The following is a 20,086-nucleotide window of genomic DNA, read 5'->3' on the forward strand; positions in this document are numbered from 1 at the left end:
ATGTTCAAACTTCCCTTGAATAATAGATCTCTCTCCTTTAGAAAGCAAAGCAAACTGACCTTCCTCAGGGTCCTGTGTTTTCCCAAGAGCTTGCTTCCCTGGCTCTCATCTTTCTGACAGGATTTTTTTCTTTAGCCAGGAGGCCCAATATCTCATACACGGCTAAAGTCCCTGCCAACCCTAAGATTAAATTCTTAAGGGCTCTAAGGAGACAGGATTTGTATTCCTGAAGGGTTGCAGAAAAGATGCCAGATTCAGACCAATTTTAGAGTGGTTGATGGCATGCAGTGGGTTAAATGCATGGGTTGGTAGGTCCCCAAGAAAGCTTTAAAGAAATGGCTGAGGTCCGGCTAAGACTTAAGGAGGAGCTTTCCACCTGCTGCATAGGTAATAGCAGGGAAAGGGCAGCCCAAAAGGCCTGGGGCAATCCCGGTGGGGGAGGGGATGAGGAGGATATAGCATGGGGCGGGGGTGGGACACTGTCTCCAACCCACCCTAACCTCTTAGCAGCTTCAGGCTTCTGCAGCCGCCTTTCCCTTGTGAAAGCCATGAGAGCTGCCAAGCTATTGCCCAGGAGTCTGGGGTTCTCTCTAACTGGACTGACCGACCAGGGATTTCTATCCGGAGGCATAGGGTTGGGGGCAGATAAGACAAGCCCAGTGGTCTTAAATTAAGCCTCCCTTGCATCAGGTTGACACTGGAATATTCAGGGAGTCAAAAACGCCCTCTCCTCCCCCTCAACTAGGTCAGCTTCCAAATCAGTACCTTGTAAGGGAGGAGAGCAACATCTGGTAGAATTGAAAGAGTGGTCAAGGACGGGAGGGGGATATTGAGAGGAACCTGGAAAAAAAATTAGGGGGAAGAAATACTAGAACACATTCATGAACTGTGGTTCACGAACTCTGGTGAGCATAATTTAGGTTTGTAAATTATTTCCTTTCTCTTCATTTTCTTTCCCTTCCTTTCTGTTTCAGAATGTCTCCCGCGTCTCAATCGGTCCCTAAATCCCGCCTTTCAATTTATGATGAACCAATCAGGAGCTAACCTGGTGGTTGCTAAGAGACAGGAGGTGGGAGATTTAGAGGCTTTGTCGTGGCACCCACCCAGGAAAATTCCCTAAGCCTTTTGCACCCTCCTGCCTAAGCTATTCTAACTCATCTCTGCACCTCTCCCGCACTCGCCTACTATTCCCAAGCCCAGAGAGTCAAGCAGAAACATTTTAGTGAAGAAGCCAGGTATAGCATTTCTTCGGAAAATGGAAAGATGGTAATTGGGTTCAAATGGATATAACGTATCTGCTCAAGTTTCCCCAGCCTTTAGTTGGGTTAGAGGTAGCAACTAACTGTTTTGTAACCTCTTAGGTAGAGGGTGAATTTGCTCTTGGTGGTAAAAGCTGTGCCCCTAATGAGGAGGGGCTTCTGTCCTTCCAGCCATCTAAACTTGGCTAGGTAGAGATTGAGAAAAATCTCAAAAGTCGTGATTAAGCAGCCAGAGAATCAGGGGTATATTTGGGAAAGAGGTGCCCAGGGGATTGGGGTATTGTATGGAAGGTGGAAGGAAAGATGTATGTGGGAAATAAAGGTTTATTTCAAAAGCTGAGAATTTGAAAGGGAAATTCGGGGAATGCCAAGCAGAAGATGAATCAGATCAGGGCCTCCCCCTTCAAGTTTCTCCACCCTTCACAACTTCTTGATCTTTTCTTCCCTCCACACATCCTACACAGAAAAGACTAGGCTTAAAAACCAGGGTAAAGAAAACTCATTTGGGTAAGGAGTGAGTCATAAATCCCGATTCTATATCCTGTGAGCAGGGATGGGTGCAGAATTGAGTGGGGGTTTGGGTCCTGAGAAAAGTCAGTGCACACACACAGGTGTGCGCAGTTCAGGTGCTGACAGAGATGCAAGCTCGTGGGTGGACATATGTTTTTACATGCATACATCTAACATAAAGGTAGGTTCTAACAGATCGAGAAACAGATGTACACACACACACACACACACACGTGTGCGCACATTCAGGTCATGCTGAGGAACCTGGGAGAGATGACTCCCAGGAGCGACTTTTAAAATTATCTTAATATGTTCTCTGAACTGAGTAACACTCCCTGGGATGCTTCTTTCACCTTCCCCACCACCGTCCTAATCACTAAACAAAGCCAGAGAGGAGACAGAAGACAGAGAGAGGCTGGGCAGGTCGGACAGGGGGAGGTGGTATTGCTCTGGGCTTTGTCATCACTCTTCCCTGTTTATCTCTCAGTTTTGGTTCCTATTCCATTTGCTTCCTGGAACAGCTTTTCTTCCAGTGAAGCCATCCCTTCTGGGTTTTCTTGGTTTAACAACTCCCCTCATGCTCTGGTTCCTCTTCTCTTCTCCCTTGAGATGACAGTGACCCCACACCTCAAGAGAACATCTGCGCACCCTGAGGATGTTTATTCATCATTCACCTTCTCCCCAGGCCAGCTATAGAAACAGACACTGGCAAGAAAGTCTGACATAAAAATGTCTCTCTCTTCATTCTCCTTCTCCCCAGACAAAATAAGAAACCACCCGCTTCACAAAGGCAGTGTAGACTTTAATTCAGGTTGACAGGTGGGAAGAGAACTAGGATTTGCTTCCAGGGGTGTCCAGGTGAGAAGACCATCCTTCAGGGAGGGGCAGAGAGGGCAAGAGGGTGCGGGTGGCCTGGTGGCAGAATAGGGCGAGGAGCAGGGGCGTAGCCACACAGTGCAAAATTGCCAAGGCTTCTGCCAGGTTCAGCAGCAGATCCAGAGCCTGCTGGGCCAGACATGTTGACAACAGCAACAGCTTGGACCTCACCAGGAAATCCAGTCCCAGAACCACCCCATGAGGCCACCAGAAAATAAACCAGGCCCACAAGATATTCATCCAGGGGCCTGGCCCCATACCCAATGCCTTCTTCAGCCCCTTGGCTCCAAACAAACCCAGTGGCAACAAGACAAAGACGGCAAGACAGGCTACAGCGTGTGTAGCCTGCAAAGCCTTCAGCTCCATGCTGTATACCGGAGTGCAGAGTCCACCAGAAGCGCCACTGGCCAAGGTGATAGGCAGTGTCAGTAGGGCCGCCACTCCCCAAAGGCCCACAGAGAGCCCCAGGGTGAGGCCTGGGACCTGGCCTGCACCCAGTTTGGGGCCCAGGGAGGCATGGCACCCTAGCAGCAAAGCCTGGGCAAAGGCTGAACCATACCAGACACAGTAGCCCAGGCTACATAGGGCGGAGCTGCGGGTGTTACCTAGCCCTGGTGCCAAGATGGGCACCACAATGCTGAAGAGAGCACTGCCCACAGCCAGCTGCGCCAGGACGGGCCAGCCAGGGCAGAGCTGCCAGTGGAAGAGAGGTCTGAAAAACATGAAGAGGACAGTGCCGCTAGCTAGGATGCCCAGGACACTGACGAGGATGAAGAAGGGCAGTGCAGAGTCATCCAGCAGGTTACAGGAGTGGCAGGGGGCAGCCGCTTCCAGGTTGGCATCGTAGTCTACATCTGGGAAGGAATCATTCCCGTCATAGGAAAAATTCCATAAATCTTCACTGTTCAGCTGACTTGAGTTCTGAGTTGAGGGGGAGAGTTCCGCCTGGAGGACATACCCAGAGGAGGCCATCAGAGTAACCCCGGAAGAGTCTCCTAGGAACTGAGGGGCAGGTGGGAGGGGAGGACAGAGAGGAAGGTCGGGTGGGAGAATACGATCTCTGCAGGAGTCAGATGCAGTACGGACAGTGGGAAAGGACAAAGCAGGGAGCCTGAAGATCCGGAGCAGGAACAGTCCTGGGGAAGCCAGGGCAGCTGGGGCTGGAGGAGCAGTGCAAGGTCAGAAGGGAAGGCACCAAGGGACCAAGATGGAACTGACTCAAAGGCAAAGGGAGGGACACAAGAGGGAGCCAGGAGACTAGCATAGGAAGGAGAGAAGGAAAACTACCTTAAAGGAAGAGGAAAAAGAGGGAAGGGAGAAAAGATGAGGAGGAAAAGGAAGATATATAAAGACTGAGGAGCAAACAGCAGGGGAAATGAGGGGCATAGGGGTAAAGGACTGTGGGGCCTGGCCCCATACTCACCGGGTGCAGACAGTTCCCCATGGCACCGTTTGGTTCACAGACAGAAGGGCTGGGACGGCTGTCAGTGCCTGTGCTTCCAAGATAAGAGCCAAGGACTAATGAGAGCCATCAGGTTCCGGGCAGGGACAGGGGGCATCAGGAAGCCTCACCCCACGCCCACTGCCTGCACACGCCTCAGGTCTATGGGGGGCACTGGCCTCGGGGCTTCCTGTTTTGAGGTTGGATTTGACTGGTCGGGACTGCACGCAGGAAAAAGGTGGGGACCAGAAAGTGGGCATTTTACCGAAGTGGAAAGGGAGATTGAGAAACCAGGGGGTTTTCCACCAAGTAGAGACTCTTCAAGCACAAGGAAGGAAAAGAGGGGGGCTGGGTGACTTGTGAAGCAGAGATAAGGGAGGTGCTGGGAAATTGGAGTGGAAAGGCGGCTGACTCTCACTGCTCCTCCATCCCCTTGAACTTGATCCAAGGAAAGGCAGTTCAAGAGCCATGTGTTTGGGGGAAAGGTGGTGGTGGTCGAATCCGTCCCACCTGAGGGGTGTGTGCATGTGGGTGTGGGCTCTTTGTGCGTGCTGATCTCTGTGTACGTTTGCTGTGTATCAGTGTGCACGTATCTGTATGTGAGGGGCTTGGCGGGTGTCTGGGTGTGTCTGGCTATCTCTAGGTCTGGGTGTTTCAGTGTGAGAGTGGGAGGGCTGGGGTGGCTGTCGAGGCTGCCTAATGAAGCCATTTCAGGGAGCTATTGGGTGTGTGCCTAGCCACCTATAGGCTCAGTGCATGCCTCTTGCATAAGAAGTGGAATACATGGTCTGACAAGTTAAAGTAGGCTCTAGGGGACAATGGGACAGCATATTTTAAAATGGGACCATTGCCCACAGGGTGATCTCTATTCATATTTCTACTGAGGGACATAAAGTCTCTGGAACTGCTTCATTGGTCAGGCATCTTAGCAATATGTAAAGTTTCTCACTGAGGGGCAGAGGTGGCCAGCAGAGAGAAAGAGCATGTACCCTGCAGGGAGGCCGATTCTCCTAAGCCCATTTCACTTCTTTTTAGTGGCCTCTTTCCCCTGCCTCCCCTCCTCAGCTGTTTACCCAGGATCTTCACTGTTTCATCACCCCTCTCTGCTTTTATTTCCTCAGTTGGGGAGACATAGTGGGGACATTGGAAATGGTGAGCCGTGGCGTGTCCAAGTGAGAGCAATGAGATAGAAAGGGCTGGTTAGGGGACACTGTTTCATTTGTCCAAAACAGCATCGGCTGCTTCATCCCCGGTGTTGTTAAGGACCTTCTGTCCCATTCATGTAGGGTTTCCTAAGGGGCCAAGCACCTCAGACCCAAGGTGCAGAAGGATGGGTACCTCGTAGAGATTTCCCCCTTTTCTCCCCAGACACTAGCTCAAGTTTCAGGCTCAACATGAAGGGGCTGGAAAGTGAGTTTTGTCTGGTGGTGTCTGGTGACGCTCTCCAGGGTGGGGTTGATGGTGTCTCCATCGCCGTCTCAACATTCTCCAGCAATGCCTGGCAGAGGGTGGGGCGAAGCAGTCAGATGCCCCCCAAGACACTCTCCAGAAAGGAAGGGCTTAGCAAAAGGAGGTGAACACACTTCTCTCCCTTGGAGAGTTATATTGTCGCTGTACATAGATATCCTTGAAAGTGGCCTGGCAAGGGACACACCACCTTTTGAGGCACCAGGCACCACGTGCAAGGGGTATGGGAAGAAGACCCTCACATACACACATCCCAGGAGCAGCAAGAGGAGCAGAAAGGAGGCAGCTGAACGACACGGATAATCCAGATATATTGAGGGTGGCCCCTCTGAGATTAGCACAGGAGAGTTAGAAAGATTATAAAGATACACGGTCCCCTCCCTGCTCCCTTCCCCACCCTCCACCTTGGACAGACACACACAGCACAAGGGCCCCTCTCCCTCCCACCCCCCCGTACAAATATGGCTTCTGTGTAATATGGACAGAGTGGTTCAGCTTGAAGAGGAAAAGTCATTTTCCCAAAAGCGGGTGCTGGGAGACAAAAAGCTCGACAGGCCTGGGGCCCCAGGGCCCCCTTGCTGTTGTAAGAGGAGTAGGCCCTGGCTTAGGTGAGGGGCTGCGTGTGGTGCCCAGGGCCCTAACCAGCGGCTGGAAGATTCAAAACGGCATTACCTGAACTGAAGGGGGTGGGCAGACCTGCTAGATGGCAGCTGCCCCTTTTTGCATGCCCGTTGTCAGAGCAGGGAGGAAAAGCTGGCAGAGGGTGGGAGCGATGCCAACGGCATCCTGGATCTGAGGCGGGGCAGTCCGGCCAGGACAGGGAGGACCAGGAACCTCATCTCCACAGCAACTAGCTGGGGCCATGAGAAGGAAGACAGGAAACCAAAAGGAAGGGTGGGGACCCAGCCTTCAACTCACTGGGTACAGACTATGGGAGAAATAGGTGGTGGTAGGTTGTTCCAGGGTCAATGCCAAGGAGAGGCCTGAGAGGTGCATAGCAAAGGCTGTGGCACTGACTCCATGGCTCAGAGGAGGGAAATCCAGGGAAGGGCTGAATGCTCTGTGTTTCAGGTTTCAGGGAGAGATAGAATGGACAGCTGGGCAAACACACACCCAGGGACTCCTTTCTCCAAGACGGATGGGCATTGGGGGTGGCAGAGGAAATACCAGCATGGAACAACATCCCAGGTGAGGTGTGAATCCTGACTAGGAATACCCCATTCCCAAAGCCTCCCCGACATGTCCCACAGCCCTGTCCACCTGCCCAGGACCCGTGGCTCTTAGCCCTCCTCCTCAGTCCCTTGCTCTGCCTCTCACTCACACGCACATGCACACACACGCACACATGCACACAAGTATACACACTACACACACGTGCACACAGTTCACATTATTCCCTTAGTTTGGGCAGGAAACAGCTCAGTGCAGTGAAGCTCCTTTTAGTAGTTTTGTTGTTACGTCTGCCTGGCTGCTGAGGGAGGAAGGACTAAGGGCTGGCGTTGGGACCAGGAAGGGGGCACAGGGTGGCCAGGATGGGAGGAGTAGTTGCTGAGCAATGCCATGGGAGGAGTGGTTGCCATGCAACAATCCAGAGTCTTGGGTAAGAGTGAGGGGCCCCTCAGCAGGGGCGGCAGAGGCAGTGCAGGCCCCAGAGCAGTGCCTCTCCCACAGCTGCTGGAGCAAGGAGGGGCAGCCACCCTCTGCAATCTCCAAGGGCAGTTCCTATGGAAAGGGCCCAGTTTTGTTCATTTCCTTCCTCTCCAAATCTACACTTCCTTGCAGGGACCTGCGTCCTCCCCAGGTTAAAGCCCTGGTTGCTTGCATGGCTGCGTGTCTTCTGCAGGCCACATCTCCTCAGGACTCCCCTACTCATCACTTTCCCATTGCTATGGAGGAGGGGTGTCAGGGTGGCACCTGCCTCCTTGTTCGTAGTGCTCAGGTGCATGGCTACCAGAGGAAAAGCCACTCCCAACCTTTGTCGACAACCATCCCATTTCTGGGTTCCTGGAGAAGTCTGGGAAGCTGCTCTGTTGCAGAGGCTGAAAGGAGGGGTGGTGAGAACGCCCAGCTCCCAACCAGCCCTGCCCCTTACCCTTCCTCGCCCCTCTACCTTCACTCTCCTCCTAACACTCCAAGGTCTTGTTTTTTTGTTTGTTTTTTTGCCTTTCTCACCCCAGGGCTCCTGCCTCTCCAGCCTGGAGACAGATTTGATTTGGGATTGTTACAAAAATAATAATAACCCAAATGCAGAGAAGCCACGGAAAGGGCTGAGGGCAACCCTCCCCTCCCCCCCGCCCTCCTCCCTCCCCATTCCAAACCGAGTACAAAACCGCACCCAAAGCAGACATTCTGTACAGGGGGGTGGGTGGGCTGGGGAGCAAGCGGGAGGGGCGGCCCTGGGGTCGCTCTGTACAAGTCCAGGTTGGTGATAGCCCCAGCAGTCCCCACGGGGCCCCTGGGGGGGGCGCAGGAAGTGGGCAGGCGCCCCTAGATGAAATATTCCTTCTTGTCGTCCCCTCCCGACTGCCCGCCTTCTGCATTGATGATGGCCGTGTCCGCATCTGGGGCATCGTCGGAGCCTTTCGCCTCATGTGTCAGGTAGGTTCCTGTGTAGAGACAGAGGCCTCTCCTCTCAGGACCAGCTTCCCAACCTCTGAGTCCACCCTGCCCACTCTCTCACCCACCCACTCACACACCGCTCAAGTCATTTTTGGCTTGCCAATAGCTCTCTTCTACTCCACCTTACCTAATTCGCATTTTGCTTCCAACATCCCTCACCTGACCACACCCTTCATGAATAATGAATCCTGCCCCTAAGTAGAATCTCATCTATAATACAAAGCAAGAAAGAGGGGTGTGTGTGTGTGTGTGTGTGTGTGTGTGTGTGTGTGTGTGTACGCATGCGTGTGCACGCAACTTGGTGACGGGGGAACTGCTATGTCAGCTTCATGAGCAAAGCAATTGAGATCTGGCTTATGTATGACCAGTGTATGGAGTCAGGCTGCTGGCTAGAATTAATAGCAGAGTAGGAAGTCTGAGAGGAAGGAATGTGAAAAGAGGGTAGAGAGAAGGTATGGATGTAAGAGAGAAGATAGAAAAGTGGGAGAGGAAAGAAAGGCAATGAGATCAAAGAGGAAGAAAATGAGGTTAAACAGACAGAAAGTAAGAAAGTGCAGGAAGCAATGAGATGGAGATGCGGTTTCAGGATCTCTCTGTCTTGCAGCAGGAGACCTGGAGGTAGAGCAGCACGGGAGCAACCGCTGACTGAGTGGGAAGGTTTGATTTCACTTGGACCATCCCCAAGTGATCAGGCTTTACACCGCGGGGTTGGTGGTGCTCAGTTATCACAGGGTTGGCAATGATAGGGTTGGCTCCATTTTTCATTCCCTAAACATTCCAAAGGGCTGACAAGTCTCTGAAGGCCCCTTCCATTGTCTGCTCCTCCTTACGCCTGCCTCTGATTGGTCTCCCTGCCCCTCCAAAGTTCTGCTGATGTTCTCCTTGTGCTTCTGACCTTTGTGCCGGATCAAGTAATGTCCAAGGAAGATGAGCATGATGAGCAGCAGGAAGACAATGAAAGCCACGATCCCGCCGATGATGGCGTGGTAGGTGCTGGAGGAGGAGGGCACCGGACTGGGGTCTGGAGGAAAGGGCAACACACACAGTCAGATCTGGGGAAAGCCCTTATCTTACAGCATTCCAACTTGGACATGAATAGTCTTACACTGCAGGGAACAGGTACTAACATCAGGAAAATGGAGCAGCATCATTCGTCATGCCTTATTTTGTGCTTATATGCCATGCCTGGATTATAGTATTTGCTAAAACAAATTGATGGATTAATGAATAAATAAATAAATCTGCCCATACCTAGTCATATAAATTGAGTTGTTGGCACTGAAGCTTGACCTCGGTCAAAGATCATTGCTTTAATGCCTCTCTTTCCTTCCCTCCCTCCCTCCATTTCTTCCTTTCTTCCTCCCTGACTCCCTCACTCCCCCTCTTCTTTTCCTTCCTTCCTCTCTTCCTTCTTTCCTCCATCCCTCTGCCCTTATTTCCTTCTTTCTTTTCTCCCTCTTTTTCTTTTTAATTTATGGGTTATGAGAGTGTTCCTTCTCTGTCCCCATGGCCTCTTACTCTCCTGTCTGCTTGATATTCTGAGCCAGCTCCCCTAGCTCTAAGGGCCTTCTCAGCCTATTCACCCACTGCCCTAAGATCAGATAGGGAAGGAGCAGTAAAAGCTGATAGAGCCAAGAATTAAGCACTTTGACAGCACCTTACGAAAGATGACAGATTGTGGCCCCTATGTAAAGAACACTGTTCCTTTGTAGCAGGGGAGTTTAGTGTTCAGGGGAGTTTAGTGTTCTAGTGAAACCCCGGGCCTCTTGTCTTTCTCGAGGACGCGTGGGACTCTGTCTTCACTTTGCCACCCTCCAAAGGTTTGTACAAAGGACGAGGTGCTTTCTCTCATGATAGTGGATGTCCCTGCCACTGAATATACAGCATCTGTCCTCTATGGCAACCTATGCAGAGGACTGACAACCCGTATAGAGGATCAACAGCACAGACTGGGCCGGGTGTGGCAAAGACAGTAGCAGCACAGCCAGAGTCCCAAATATCTGAGGACTCACATGGGCCCAGCACACGGTTCTGAGGTAGCCATAGACATAACTCTCCCACCCATGGGAGAGCTGCTGTTTTCCATGGGCTCAGCCTGAGTCTTAATGCCTCATTGACTCCTTACATATTTTGTCTTTCCTACCTTATGTCTCCTCAGGCTTGGCTGGGCCCGCGTTTCAGTTCCTTGCCTGTGTACGCCTTATTTGAAAAGAAAAAATTTGTGTTCTGGTTTTTTATGCCCTGCTTGGGAGGAAGGGAGAGGATGAGTCCAGGGAATCTATGATATGATTGGGGTGGAGGTGATGGTGTAACTTGGAGGAAGCAGTGAGTTTACCTGCTGTCTTTCTCTCAGGGAGTATGTGAGACACAGCCCACATGGAAAATCAATCCTGGATACTTATTCCACAGGCTATGGAAATGGCAGTTCCTTAGAAAAGCACAGGTTTCCATAGCCAAACGACCTCTGGGGTCCTCAATTACAGGCCCCCGTCTCTAGGTAGAACAGCGTTTAATTTCATTCCAGTCAGGCCCACTTAAGGATATTCCTGGAAGAAGATGCAGTAGCTCCCTCTACCACCAGGTGTCAGCACTGGAAACAGACGCAGTTCCACAGGACTCCCTCTGCCTGGCTGTTGAGCACAGGGCAGAGGGGAGATCAGCAAGATACCAACCACAAGGGCATAAGAACTTTCTCTCACTGCCAATCATCATCAGATTGGTCTGGAGAGATCTGGGGGCAGAGACCGGAGCTCAGTGCATTGTCCTTGCTCTTGGCATCCTACAATAGCCTTGTTGTGCTGAGGCAGCTCCCACATGCTGAGGTCTGCCGCTGGAGTGGGAATCACCCATCTAGACATTCTGATCTCAAGAACTCAAACCTCTTATCGCTGGGAGGCCTGGCTCTTATCCCCCCAACTGTTTTAATGAGTGTTTCAAGTAAGGGAGCCTCTGACAGTTCCCTGACAATGCATTTCCCCTATTCTGAGAAAAGATTTACAAGACTTTCTGGTGGGACCCACAGCCATTGGGATCTTCAAAAAAAATCCCCCGTCAACTCTCCATAAAGGGGCCTCTGTGCCACCCTGCCACAACTCCTGAAGCTGGGTTTTGTGGTCACAGCTTTGAGAAGAACTTTAGAGAAGGAGCATCACCTGGTCCTTCTAGAAGATACAGCATCTGAGAAAAGATTCTGTCTCTTGGCATAGTACAAGCTTCTCTCTATTTTCTGTCCAGACCCAGTACCGTGTGCTTAAGGTGGGCAGATTAAAAAACGACAGCAGTTGCATTGCACCCAATACCTAATCTTAGGAGAAGCAACTCTGAGAAGAGCCAGTTAGAGAAGGAAATGCACCTGCGCCTGCACTTGACAGGCTTTGGGGCCTCTGCACACAGAATTATTGTTCTTGTTGTCAGACAAGTGCAGGGGATGGAAGATGGTGTCACCCAGGCCACCACTACCAAAGAAAGGCAGATGAGAGCCCACCCTTCTAATGTTTTTTTCACTAAGCGGCCATTTCACATTCTAGAGTGGACCTGGGACCTAAGCCCTCAGGGACCCCAGTGGTGGGCTGGTTTTCCTTTCCTCCACTCCCCGTCACAGTTTGGGGATGTTATCAAGAAGTATTTTAAAAGGGAATATGATGGACAGAGAAAGGAGATTCTGGAGGAAGAGAACTGAGGAGGGCTCACCATTAACGTTGAGAGTGTAGTAGGCCTTGTAGCTGCCCATGTTGCTGGTGGCCGTGCAGCCGTAGGTGCCGCTGTCACTCTTGTTGAGGAAGGGGAAGATCAGGGCACTCTCTTGGGTCATCTTCAGGGGTGGCACACTGCCCTCCTTCTCCCATAGGTACTGCTGGGGGCTGTCGAGGCAGACAAATCAGAAGAGCTCAGGAGAGCATAGGCCAGGGAGCTAAAAGAAAAAAAAAATAACTGGGAGCAGGGATGTCAAGGACTGTTTGATGAGGCTGGAGAAATTATCAGGGCCAGAGACATTGGAGCTGCTATACTCCAGGTGGACTCTTGGGGTTCGTTCTGGGGAAGCTGGAAATCTCCTGACGTGTCTTACTTTAACTTGGCCTTTGTAGGAAACTCAGGGACTGAGCTAGGGAGTGGCCCCTTTCAACTTGTGCTGCTTTGCAGAAGAACTAATTGCAGGTGGACATTATTGGACAGTCAGGGAAATGAGAGGCTCAGGTCAGACAATAGAGAGGAGATAGGAAGGAGCTGTTATGTGAAGAAGACAATCTGAGAATGTGGAGAGTAAGGAGGAGACCAGGAAATGGATCTTCTTACACTGGATTGCCACGACCCTCACAGTGTAGCAACAGCTTCTGGCCCTCACGAGGATGGGGAGGGTCTGGCCTAATCATCGCAGTCGGTGTGTCTGTGGAGAAGGAAATGGTGTCAATGAAAACCTCCCCACACAGCTTAGGAGATTCCCTCGCTTAGTTGCACACTACAGCTTCTACCTCTAAATGTTTCCGCAGCCCAAGAAGCGCCACAAAGACCTTCCTTCTCCTAATTCTTATGAACGAGGACCATTATTGCTATTGAAGAAGTGAGCAACTTCTCTTGCAGCCTTGTGTGATAGGATTCTGGAAGGTCTGTCCTTGTTGGGACTCTAAGAGATGCCTGAACAGAAAGCTGAGAAGGGAAATGAGTGGTTTGCCTGTGCCTAGCAAACTTCCTAGCACATAGGAAGGACCTAATACATATTTTTTACAGAACAAATAGACTTGAACTTGCCACGTATTGAGCTCACAACTTATCAGTTCTCTCTGCTCTGCAAGGGAGCTTAGAACTGGAAGCAATGCTTGAACACAAAACATCATTTTGAATGGTCAGTCCAAACACGAAGTGAGAGCTTTGAAACAGCAAGAGACCGGGGTCATATTTTGGCTGCAAAAAGGCACTGACACAATACAGAAGGGCTCTGTGAAGGAAGAATGGCATCTGCCATTGACGCCGAAGGGCTGCTTAGGAGGCTAGGTCCAGATGGCCGCTCAGAACAATACAACCAGATGCTGGTCGAGAACAACAGATAAAGAGACTGAGCTTCCCCTAAGGATAGAGCCAACCTTAACAACCAGTTAATGAACGTGTTTCAGCCAAATCAAATGGGACACAGAGAATCAGGCCAGGTGAAAGAATGGGTGTTCTGGGACCCCACAGCCATAGAAACCTCTAGCACAGTGCCTGAAGTATAGCATTTGTTGACTGACTGCTGATCACAGTTGGGCCAAAAGGGTCCCTGGCAAGTAACTGCCAGATGGTCTGGTATCTAACAGAGGAGTCTTTGGGGCTCAGGCAGGGGACCAAGGCTTTAGCTCTGGCCAGGAACCAAAGGGCAGGGGGGGAAAGCTCCAGGCCAGGGCCTCACACTAGGAGCTAATAATTAGAGAAGTACCTTATAGGAATATAGAACTTTGACATTTACAAAGTTCTTTCACGTGCACTGTTTTATTTATCCTCACGGTAACTTAGTGAAGTAAGCAGGAGACACAGAAAAATGAAATGCTTTGGCCAAAGGAGCACAGCTAGTAAGCGGCAGCACTGCAGCTAGAATCTGGATTGTCTGCCTGCGGACTGAGTCTGCTAAATGAATAGCGATGCCACCCTAAACCTACCTCAGGTTGAAGTTTGAGTAATGGGTCTAAGATATTATTAAATAGCAGTGAAGCAAGGAAAATAATTGGGCCTAAGTTGATTCCACAAGAAGAGGATGAAGGGGTTTGGTTATTTTGAAAACTGCCCAACTTTTAGGTAAGTTAGGACAGGGAATGCACCATTTCCTAACTCTTAACTTCTCCCGTTGGGGTTTCGCTGATTCTTTTCCCTTTGGTTCCTCCACCCAGAAAGGCTGTTCTTTACAAATTTCCGAATTTCCTCCGATGAGAAATTCCCATTTCCAAACTTCCTCAGAAGTGTCCTAACCATACTAAAGGCAAATTCCATAGAGGGTGAGAATGTCCTTGGAAGGGCTAGGAGTAGTGAAAGTGACAGTGGCCATTTCAGGTCAGAATCCCAGGAAAATACATGGAGCTGGGGCAAATAGAAGAGCAGTCAGTAAGGAAAAGATCTGGGAATAACGATGCCAGGGAAACTGTGCTTTCCTACCACCCATATTTTCTTGAAATCATAGAACGTTAAACTGAGATAAAGTTGTAGTGATCCCCATGCTCACCGCTTTCACTTAGCAAATAAAGAATCAGGCTCAGTGGGGTAAAGTAATTTTCTGAATATCACACAGCTAGTTTGTGGTGGAGTGCAGACTAGAAACTACTTCCTGGGAATCCTGAGTTACTACAGTTACCACCATAGTTTGCAGTCTGGCTATATTACACTGGCCTAGCCCAGGGGTTGGTATCCCCTTGGACCAAATCCTGCCACCTGCATGCTTTAGTAAATAAAGTTTTACTGGAACACAGCCCAGCTCATTTGTTTACATATTGTCTATGACTGCATCCCTACAACAGCAGCAGAATTAAGCAGTTGACACAGAGACAGTATGGGTCTCAAAGCCTAAAATATTCATTACTGGGCCCTCTGTAAAGAGTTTGTCAACCCTGGCCTAGTCCTGGCAGTCCTTGTTTCATTTTCTACCTATCCACTTAACTGTGCGTGTTGTTTCACACACAGTCACCTGCATTCTTTTACCCTAGTCCTCATCTCATATCTCATCCTTCTTCATCCCCAAGCCCATGACATACATAAAACTTCAATGCGTTGAGAGGTGGATCTGTCAGCTCCCTTTAGAGATTCATGGTTCACAGAGCACACGATGTTCGCCCCATCATCCTCCCGGGTAACCTGGAATGTCACCGAGCTGCTGACAGTGAAGGTTTTACCATTGGGATCTTCCTGTATGCGAGTTGGTTCTCCTAGAGTGCAGAAACAGTGGCACACACACAAACACACAGAGAGAGACACAGAGTAAACCCAACATACAGATATCATGTGGGCCTCACTGTAGACGTACAGATGGTGAGTCTCAACCTAGATAAACTTAGAAAGCTGTGGCAGGGAGAATGTAGGCCCCAACACACACATAGGCACTTGAGTGCACACAAAATACGTGTTCTCTTCCATACCATGCCTCCTATGTACATTCATAGACAGGCACTTCTCTCTCTTTTCAGCACCACTTTCTCTTGTAACCCCAAGGCAGGAGGTACTCACCGTGGAGTTCTTGGTCACCCTTTCTCCAGGTGAGCCGGGCTGCAGGCTTGCTCCCAGAAGACTGACAGTTTAGGGTGGCTGTGTCCTTTTCCCGTAATGAAGATTTATAACCAGTGATGATGGGCTTCTGTGGAATTCCTGCCATGGATAAGGGATGGCCAGGATAGGAAGGAGAGGCACCATGGGGTCACACTTCTGCTCTCACTGTGGAGATGGTTTCTCTGCGTACCTAGGTTCTACTATAATTTCTGATGGGTAGAAGACTAGATAAATCATCTTTCTCTTTGATCTCCTCCCTGAGGACCAGAAGGGAAGGCCTGTGGGAGACAGCATGGTAGTGAGGAGCTACGCCATAGCACAGACGTGATACATGATCCTCCACTTACAGCACAACTGGGTGGCCACAGAAATAGTGCGAGTCTCAGAGAGGCAAAGAAGGAAGTTGAAATATAGGATGAAATATAGGATGAAGATGAGAGCATGTAAGCAACTGGGGTACTTATTTTGGAAATTATAACACATTCATGTCTTGTGTTTTCCTCACACCATCTTGGGAGGTAAGTAGAAGGGGTATGATCATCTCTCTGTTATAAGAGAAAATTCAGACTCAAAGAGAGGAAGAAGTTTGTCCTAGCCAGGAGCGGTGGCTCACGCCTGTAATCCCAGCACTTTGGAAGGCCGAGGCAGACAGATCACGAGGTCAGGAGATGGAGGCCATCCTGGCTAACATGGTGAAACCCCGTCTTTACTAAAAATACAAAAAATTAGCCGGGCATCGTAGCGGGTGCCTGTAGTCCCAGCTACTCGGGAGGCTGGGGCAGGAGAATGGCGTGAACCTGGGAGGTGGAGGTGGAGGTGGCAGTGAGCCCAGACCGCGCCACTGCACTCCAGCCTGGGCGACAGAGCGAGACTCCGTCTCAAAAAAAAAAGAAGTTTGTCCTAGATCAAACAGTAACTAGAGCACAAAGGATTAAAACACATTTCTTTTTACATTTTATCCCATTGCCAGGGGAACACAGGCTGAACTTTCCTAAAGTGCTTGGAGACTTGCCTGGCTCCCAGCTGCTTCAGGGACCCATCCAGGGAGGTTTGTTTGCAAGGAAGCATGCTCTAGAGACACTGGGGTTTGGGAGTCTCACCTAGCACAGTGACGAGGGACTTGGCAGTTCGTACAGGCATAGTGAAGATTGAGCAGGTGTACTCGCCCTCGTCTGCCAGGGCCACATTGCTGATGCTGATGCTGAGCTCGTGGGGAGTAGAGGTAACCAGCTGAATTCGATTATCTCGAAGGGCTGGGGAAATCAAGAGAATGGAAAGCTAGGATTTTACCGGCACCTTTCATGTTTACCTTCCAATCCCAGGCCAGTTTCTTTGGGGGAAGGGGTGTAGTATGGTGGGTGGGGAAAAAATAACTGCTCCTGAGTTTAAGCAGTCTTTAAGTCATTCAGTCACTTTTCTGGGTCATTGGACATAGTAGCCTAAGAGATACTTAGAAAGTATGTTGGATTTCGTGAGCTTCCTTGTCAGATACCTAAGGTAACATTGACTTCAGCTTCCTGTTAGAGTTGCTGTGGGGTGAAGTCACTCCAGAACCCTATAAGACTGTGCATGCTCTAAACCACAGCTGCAATACTGGAACTAGTTGGGGAACTCATGGCTTGTTATATCTTAAAACAGCATACTGCCATGTTTCTCAGCCTCTGGATGATAGGAACAGTTCCCCCTTGGTGTCTGCAGTCCCCTTCTCTAGCCCATGGTTTTCACGCAGAAAGATAACTCATGAGATACTACCTCTCTTCTCCCCAAAGTAGAGAGTCTGCTGAGCAGGGTTAGACCATTGCAGGGATGAGTCCTCGTGATCTTTCACTTGGCACTTGAGCACCACGGTGCCACCAGCCACCACTGTTTCATCAGATGTCCAGGGCTGGCTGTCTGCAGGAGTAGAAGAGGGTTAGTTTCCTGAGGACCCCTAGCCCCTCCTCCCATTTCTGAGCCAAAGTACACCTCATCTAATCCAGACCATCCAAGGACCTGGTGTACACACGGTCTCTGTGTACCCTTAAGGTTTCATGGGGGAAGGAAAAGAGGTGGTGGGTGGCGGTGGACGGAAAGACAGATCTTAGTTTCACTTACTTTGAATACACAGAAAAACAAATAGTCACTTGTTAAATGTCTCCTGAATGAACTGACAGGGCCACGAATATTTAGAGGAGTAAAGGCACCCCAAATCTGCACATACCACTCCACATGTGTCTTTTCTGATACGGTTCTACCATTTACCTTTGAAAACACACATACATATCTGTCGTTCTATGTTTTGCCTTCCTGCCACCACCTACATATAAGAACAAGAACAGGAGAAGCGGTTGTGACTAATAATCCTTAAACTAAAATGGGGAAAAGGCTAAACCAGCTCTTGGGTTGCGCATTCATTTACACAAAGGTAGCTGGTAGAAAACTGCAAAACAAACAAACAAACAAAATATTTTTAGAAGTGAAACATTTTTACATACTTTTCAATTCTTCTAACAATAACTTCCCTTCAATCAAGGCCCTTAGCATATTCCCCGTGGTATTAGTGTTACCCGCCTCCCAACACACAACCCAAATCACCATCCTGATGTCATTTTAAAGAGGGAAGGATTAAGGTTTTCTCTTCAATGTGATGAAAACATGCTTTCTAATCCTTCTCTCCTTAGTCAAGTTAAACAAAACAAAACAAAAAGGACTAGGAAGGTATCTTATGGATGAGGCATTTGAATCTCAACTGTGCCTTCTGGTCAGGCCTACCTGGGAGCCCCTCAGGCTCCAGGACACTTGCTTCCTGTTGTTCCATGTTCCCCACAGCATGGATTCTGATTTCTTGTATTGATTCCCTCATCTTCAGAACTGACTCTGTGACTCAGTAGCACTGATCCCCACCGAACAAATCTAAAATAGACAACACCTTCCAGCTCTCATTCTAATGCATCCACAAAAATCTGTTCTTTGACACTAAATTATTTAATCAACATTGCTTATGTCTGAATAGGAAACTAAGAAACTTACTTCCTACATTCCCCTGTAGAGAATTTTAAAACAACTCTATGCTCCTTTTGGAACCTACCTTACCCCTGCCTGTCTGCTTATTCCTTTCTTGGTTACTGGAATTCCATTTCCAAGAAATACCCAATGGGTGCTCCCAGCAGAGCAGAGGCCCTGAGGAATGAAGATGTGTCTGCTGGAGTTGATGCTATTGACTGATAGCATCGACTGTTCAGGGTGACTGTTCCCAAATTGGAGCACAAGCCTGGTGGTTAGTTTCAGCATTAAGAATTGTAAAAATTAGTAGAACTGAGTGAGATCTTTGGGATCATGGAACCCCTCATTTTACAAATGTAGGCAATGAGGCAATGGAGATGCAATGACTGCCTAAGCTCATTGTACTAACTTGAGTTAGAACTAGAACTCTGTTCCTGTGTCTTTCAATACGGTGCCCTTTTCATTGAAATGCTTCTCAAGTCATCATCTAAATTGAGCCTTAAAACCATGATTCTGAGATTAGTGTACCAGGGACTGAGCTGGCTGAGTAAAGTTGAAAGTGATATATTCCTAAAACCTCTCAAATGGTTTGAGAAACCTTTCATTTACCATAGCCATGTGCCAATTTTTGACCAGTCATCCCTTTGTCCCTGGTTCCCTTTGAAGAATTCTACCTTAGATTGTGTCTTTCCAGAACCTCTTTATTCTGAGTAATATATTCCCCTGGAATCATTTTATTTTTGGAAAGAAGTGTAGGGTGTACAGAGGTCTCTGTACTGGAGTAAGGGAAGAAGGAGTAGGTGCAACAGAATTTGGTGGTGCAGACTAAGAACTAAAATGTCAGATGGAAAGGAGAAAGTGCTGTGTGGTAATGAGAGGAGTGAGAACATGTGGTGAAGGCAACATGAGTGGGAGAGGATGTGAGGATGAGTGAGGGAACTGAGGGACATTGAGATGAGGGGCCTGGATTCTCACCTTGACTGGCCAGCATGTCAGAGCTGCTCCAGACTGTGGAGCTGATGGCCTCGTCGAGTGGAGCCAGAGTTCCCAGCTCCAAATCCTGCTCCTGCCAGTAGCCTGGGGAGAGAATCTCCATCAAGCATGAGCCCTACATGTATCCTGCTACAGTGTGGGGCTCTACTTTCATTGCTGGGCATGTGGGAAAGTCTAGGTCCCTATGAAAAATAGGTCCGCCGGGATACCTAACAGAAGGTAGTTTTCTCACCAACGGGAGAAATTAACTAGAGTTCTGAAAAAGGAAGTGACCTTTTCTCTGAAGGCGTGAATTAAAGGAGGATGCTAACTTTTTATCAGTCAGTCACAGAATATTAGTGCCAAAGAGATCTTAAGAGTTCATCCAGTCTAGTTCTCCGACTTTGCAGATGAGGACAATGAAACCCTTAAAGGTTAAAAGTGACTTGGTGAAGGTCACTATAGAAAAATGAAAGACCACCAAAGATTTCTCATTCCTTATCCAGAATTTTCTGCTCCACCATACGATTCACTAAAATTACTACACATTTAATAATTAGAAAATACTTTCACATGTAATCCTCTTAATAAACCTGTAAAATAAGTACAAGGATATTATCATTCTTATTTTGCAGAGTTAAAATACAATGAAATGACTCGCCCAAGGTCATACAAATAGGAGACGAAGACTAGAAATTCAATGCCTGATTTTAAATGCAAAGCTCTATTTGTTTCAACGTGA

General features: G+C 49.1%; 2 protein-coding genes across 4 annotated transcripts in view; both read right to left on the reverse strand.

The window, feature by feature from the left end:
- Nucleotides 1–2,550: 2,550 nt before the first annotated feature.
- Nucleotides 2,551–4,293, reverse strand: ACKR1 (atypical chemokine receptor 1). The gene is made up of 2 exons (XM_001117200.5): nucleotides 4,069–4,293; nucleotides 2,551–3,590 (listed from the first exon to the last, which is right to left on the reverse strand). Exons 1-2 carry the CDS (start codon nucleotides 4,087–4,089, stop codon nucleotides 2,601–2,603), a joined length of 1,011 nt encoding a protein of 336 aa, XP_001117200.3. The 5' UTR covers nucleotides 4,090–4,293; the 3' UTR covers nucleotides 2,551–2,600.
- A 1,552-nt stretch (nucleotides 4,294–5,845) lies between these two features.
- Nucleotides 5,846–20,086, reverse strand: part of CADM3 (cell adhesion molecule 3) — a 31,708-nt gene continuing 17,467 nt past the window's right edge. For 2 of the 3 annotated variants that reach the window (XM_015112731.3, XM_077941489.1), the window contains exons 2-10: nucleotides 19,348–19,449; nucleotides 17,143–17,283; nucleotides 16,491–16,643; nucleotides 15,352–15,489; nucleotides 14,883–15,053; nucleotides 12,466–12,556; nucleotides 11,863–12,032; nucleotides 9,068–9,193; nucleotides 5,846–8,159 (exon numbers count right to left, since the gene is read on the reverse strand). In XM_015112731.3, coding sequence (XP_014968217.1) covers nucleotides 8,041–8,159; nucleotides 9,068–9,193; nucleotides 11,863–12,032; nucleotides 12,466–12,556; nucleotides 14,883–15,053; nucleotides 15,352–15,489; nucleotides 16,491–16,643; nucleotides 17,143–17,283; nucleotides 19,348–19,449 — 1,211 coding nt within the window. In that variant the 3' untranslated portion in view covers nucleotides 5,846–8,040. The remainder of the gene's footprint in view (nucleotides 8,160–9,067; nucleotides 9,194–11,862; nucleotides 12,033–12,465; nucleotides 12,557–14,882; nucleotides 15,054–15,351; nucleotides 15,490–16,490; nucleotides 16,644–17,142; nucleotides 17,284–19,347; nucleotides 19,450–20,086) is intronic. The other variant, XM_015112732.3, reaches the window with a different exon arrangement.

Source organism: Macaca mulatta, chromosome 1, assembly GCF_049350105.2.
Source record: "Macaca mulatta isolate MMU2019108-1 chromosome 1, T2T-MMU8v2.0, whole genome shotgun sequence".
Taxonomy (NCBI): domain Eukaryota; kingdom Metazoa; phylum Chordata; class Mammalia; order Primates; family Cercopithecidae; genus Macaca; species Macaca mulatta.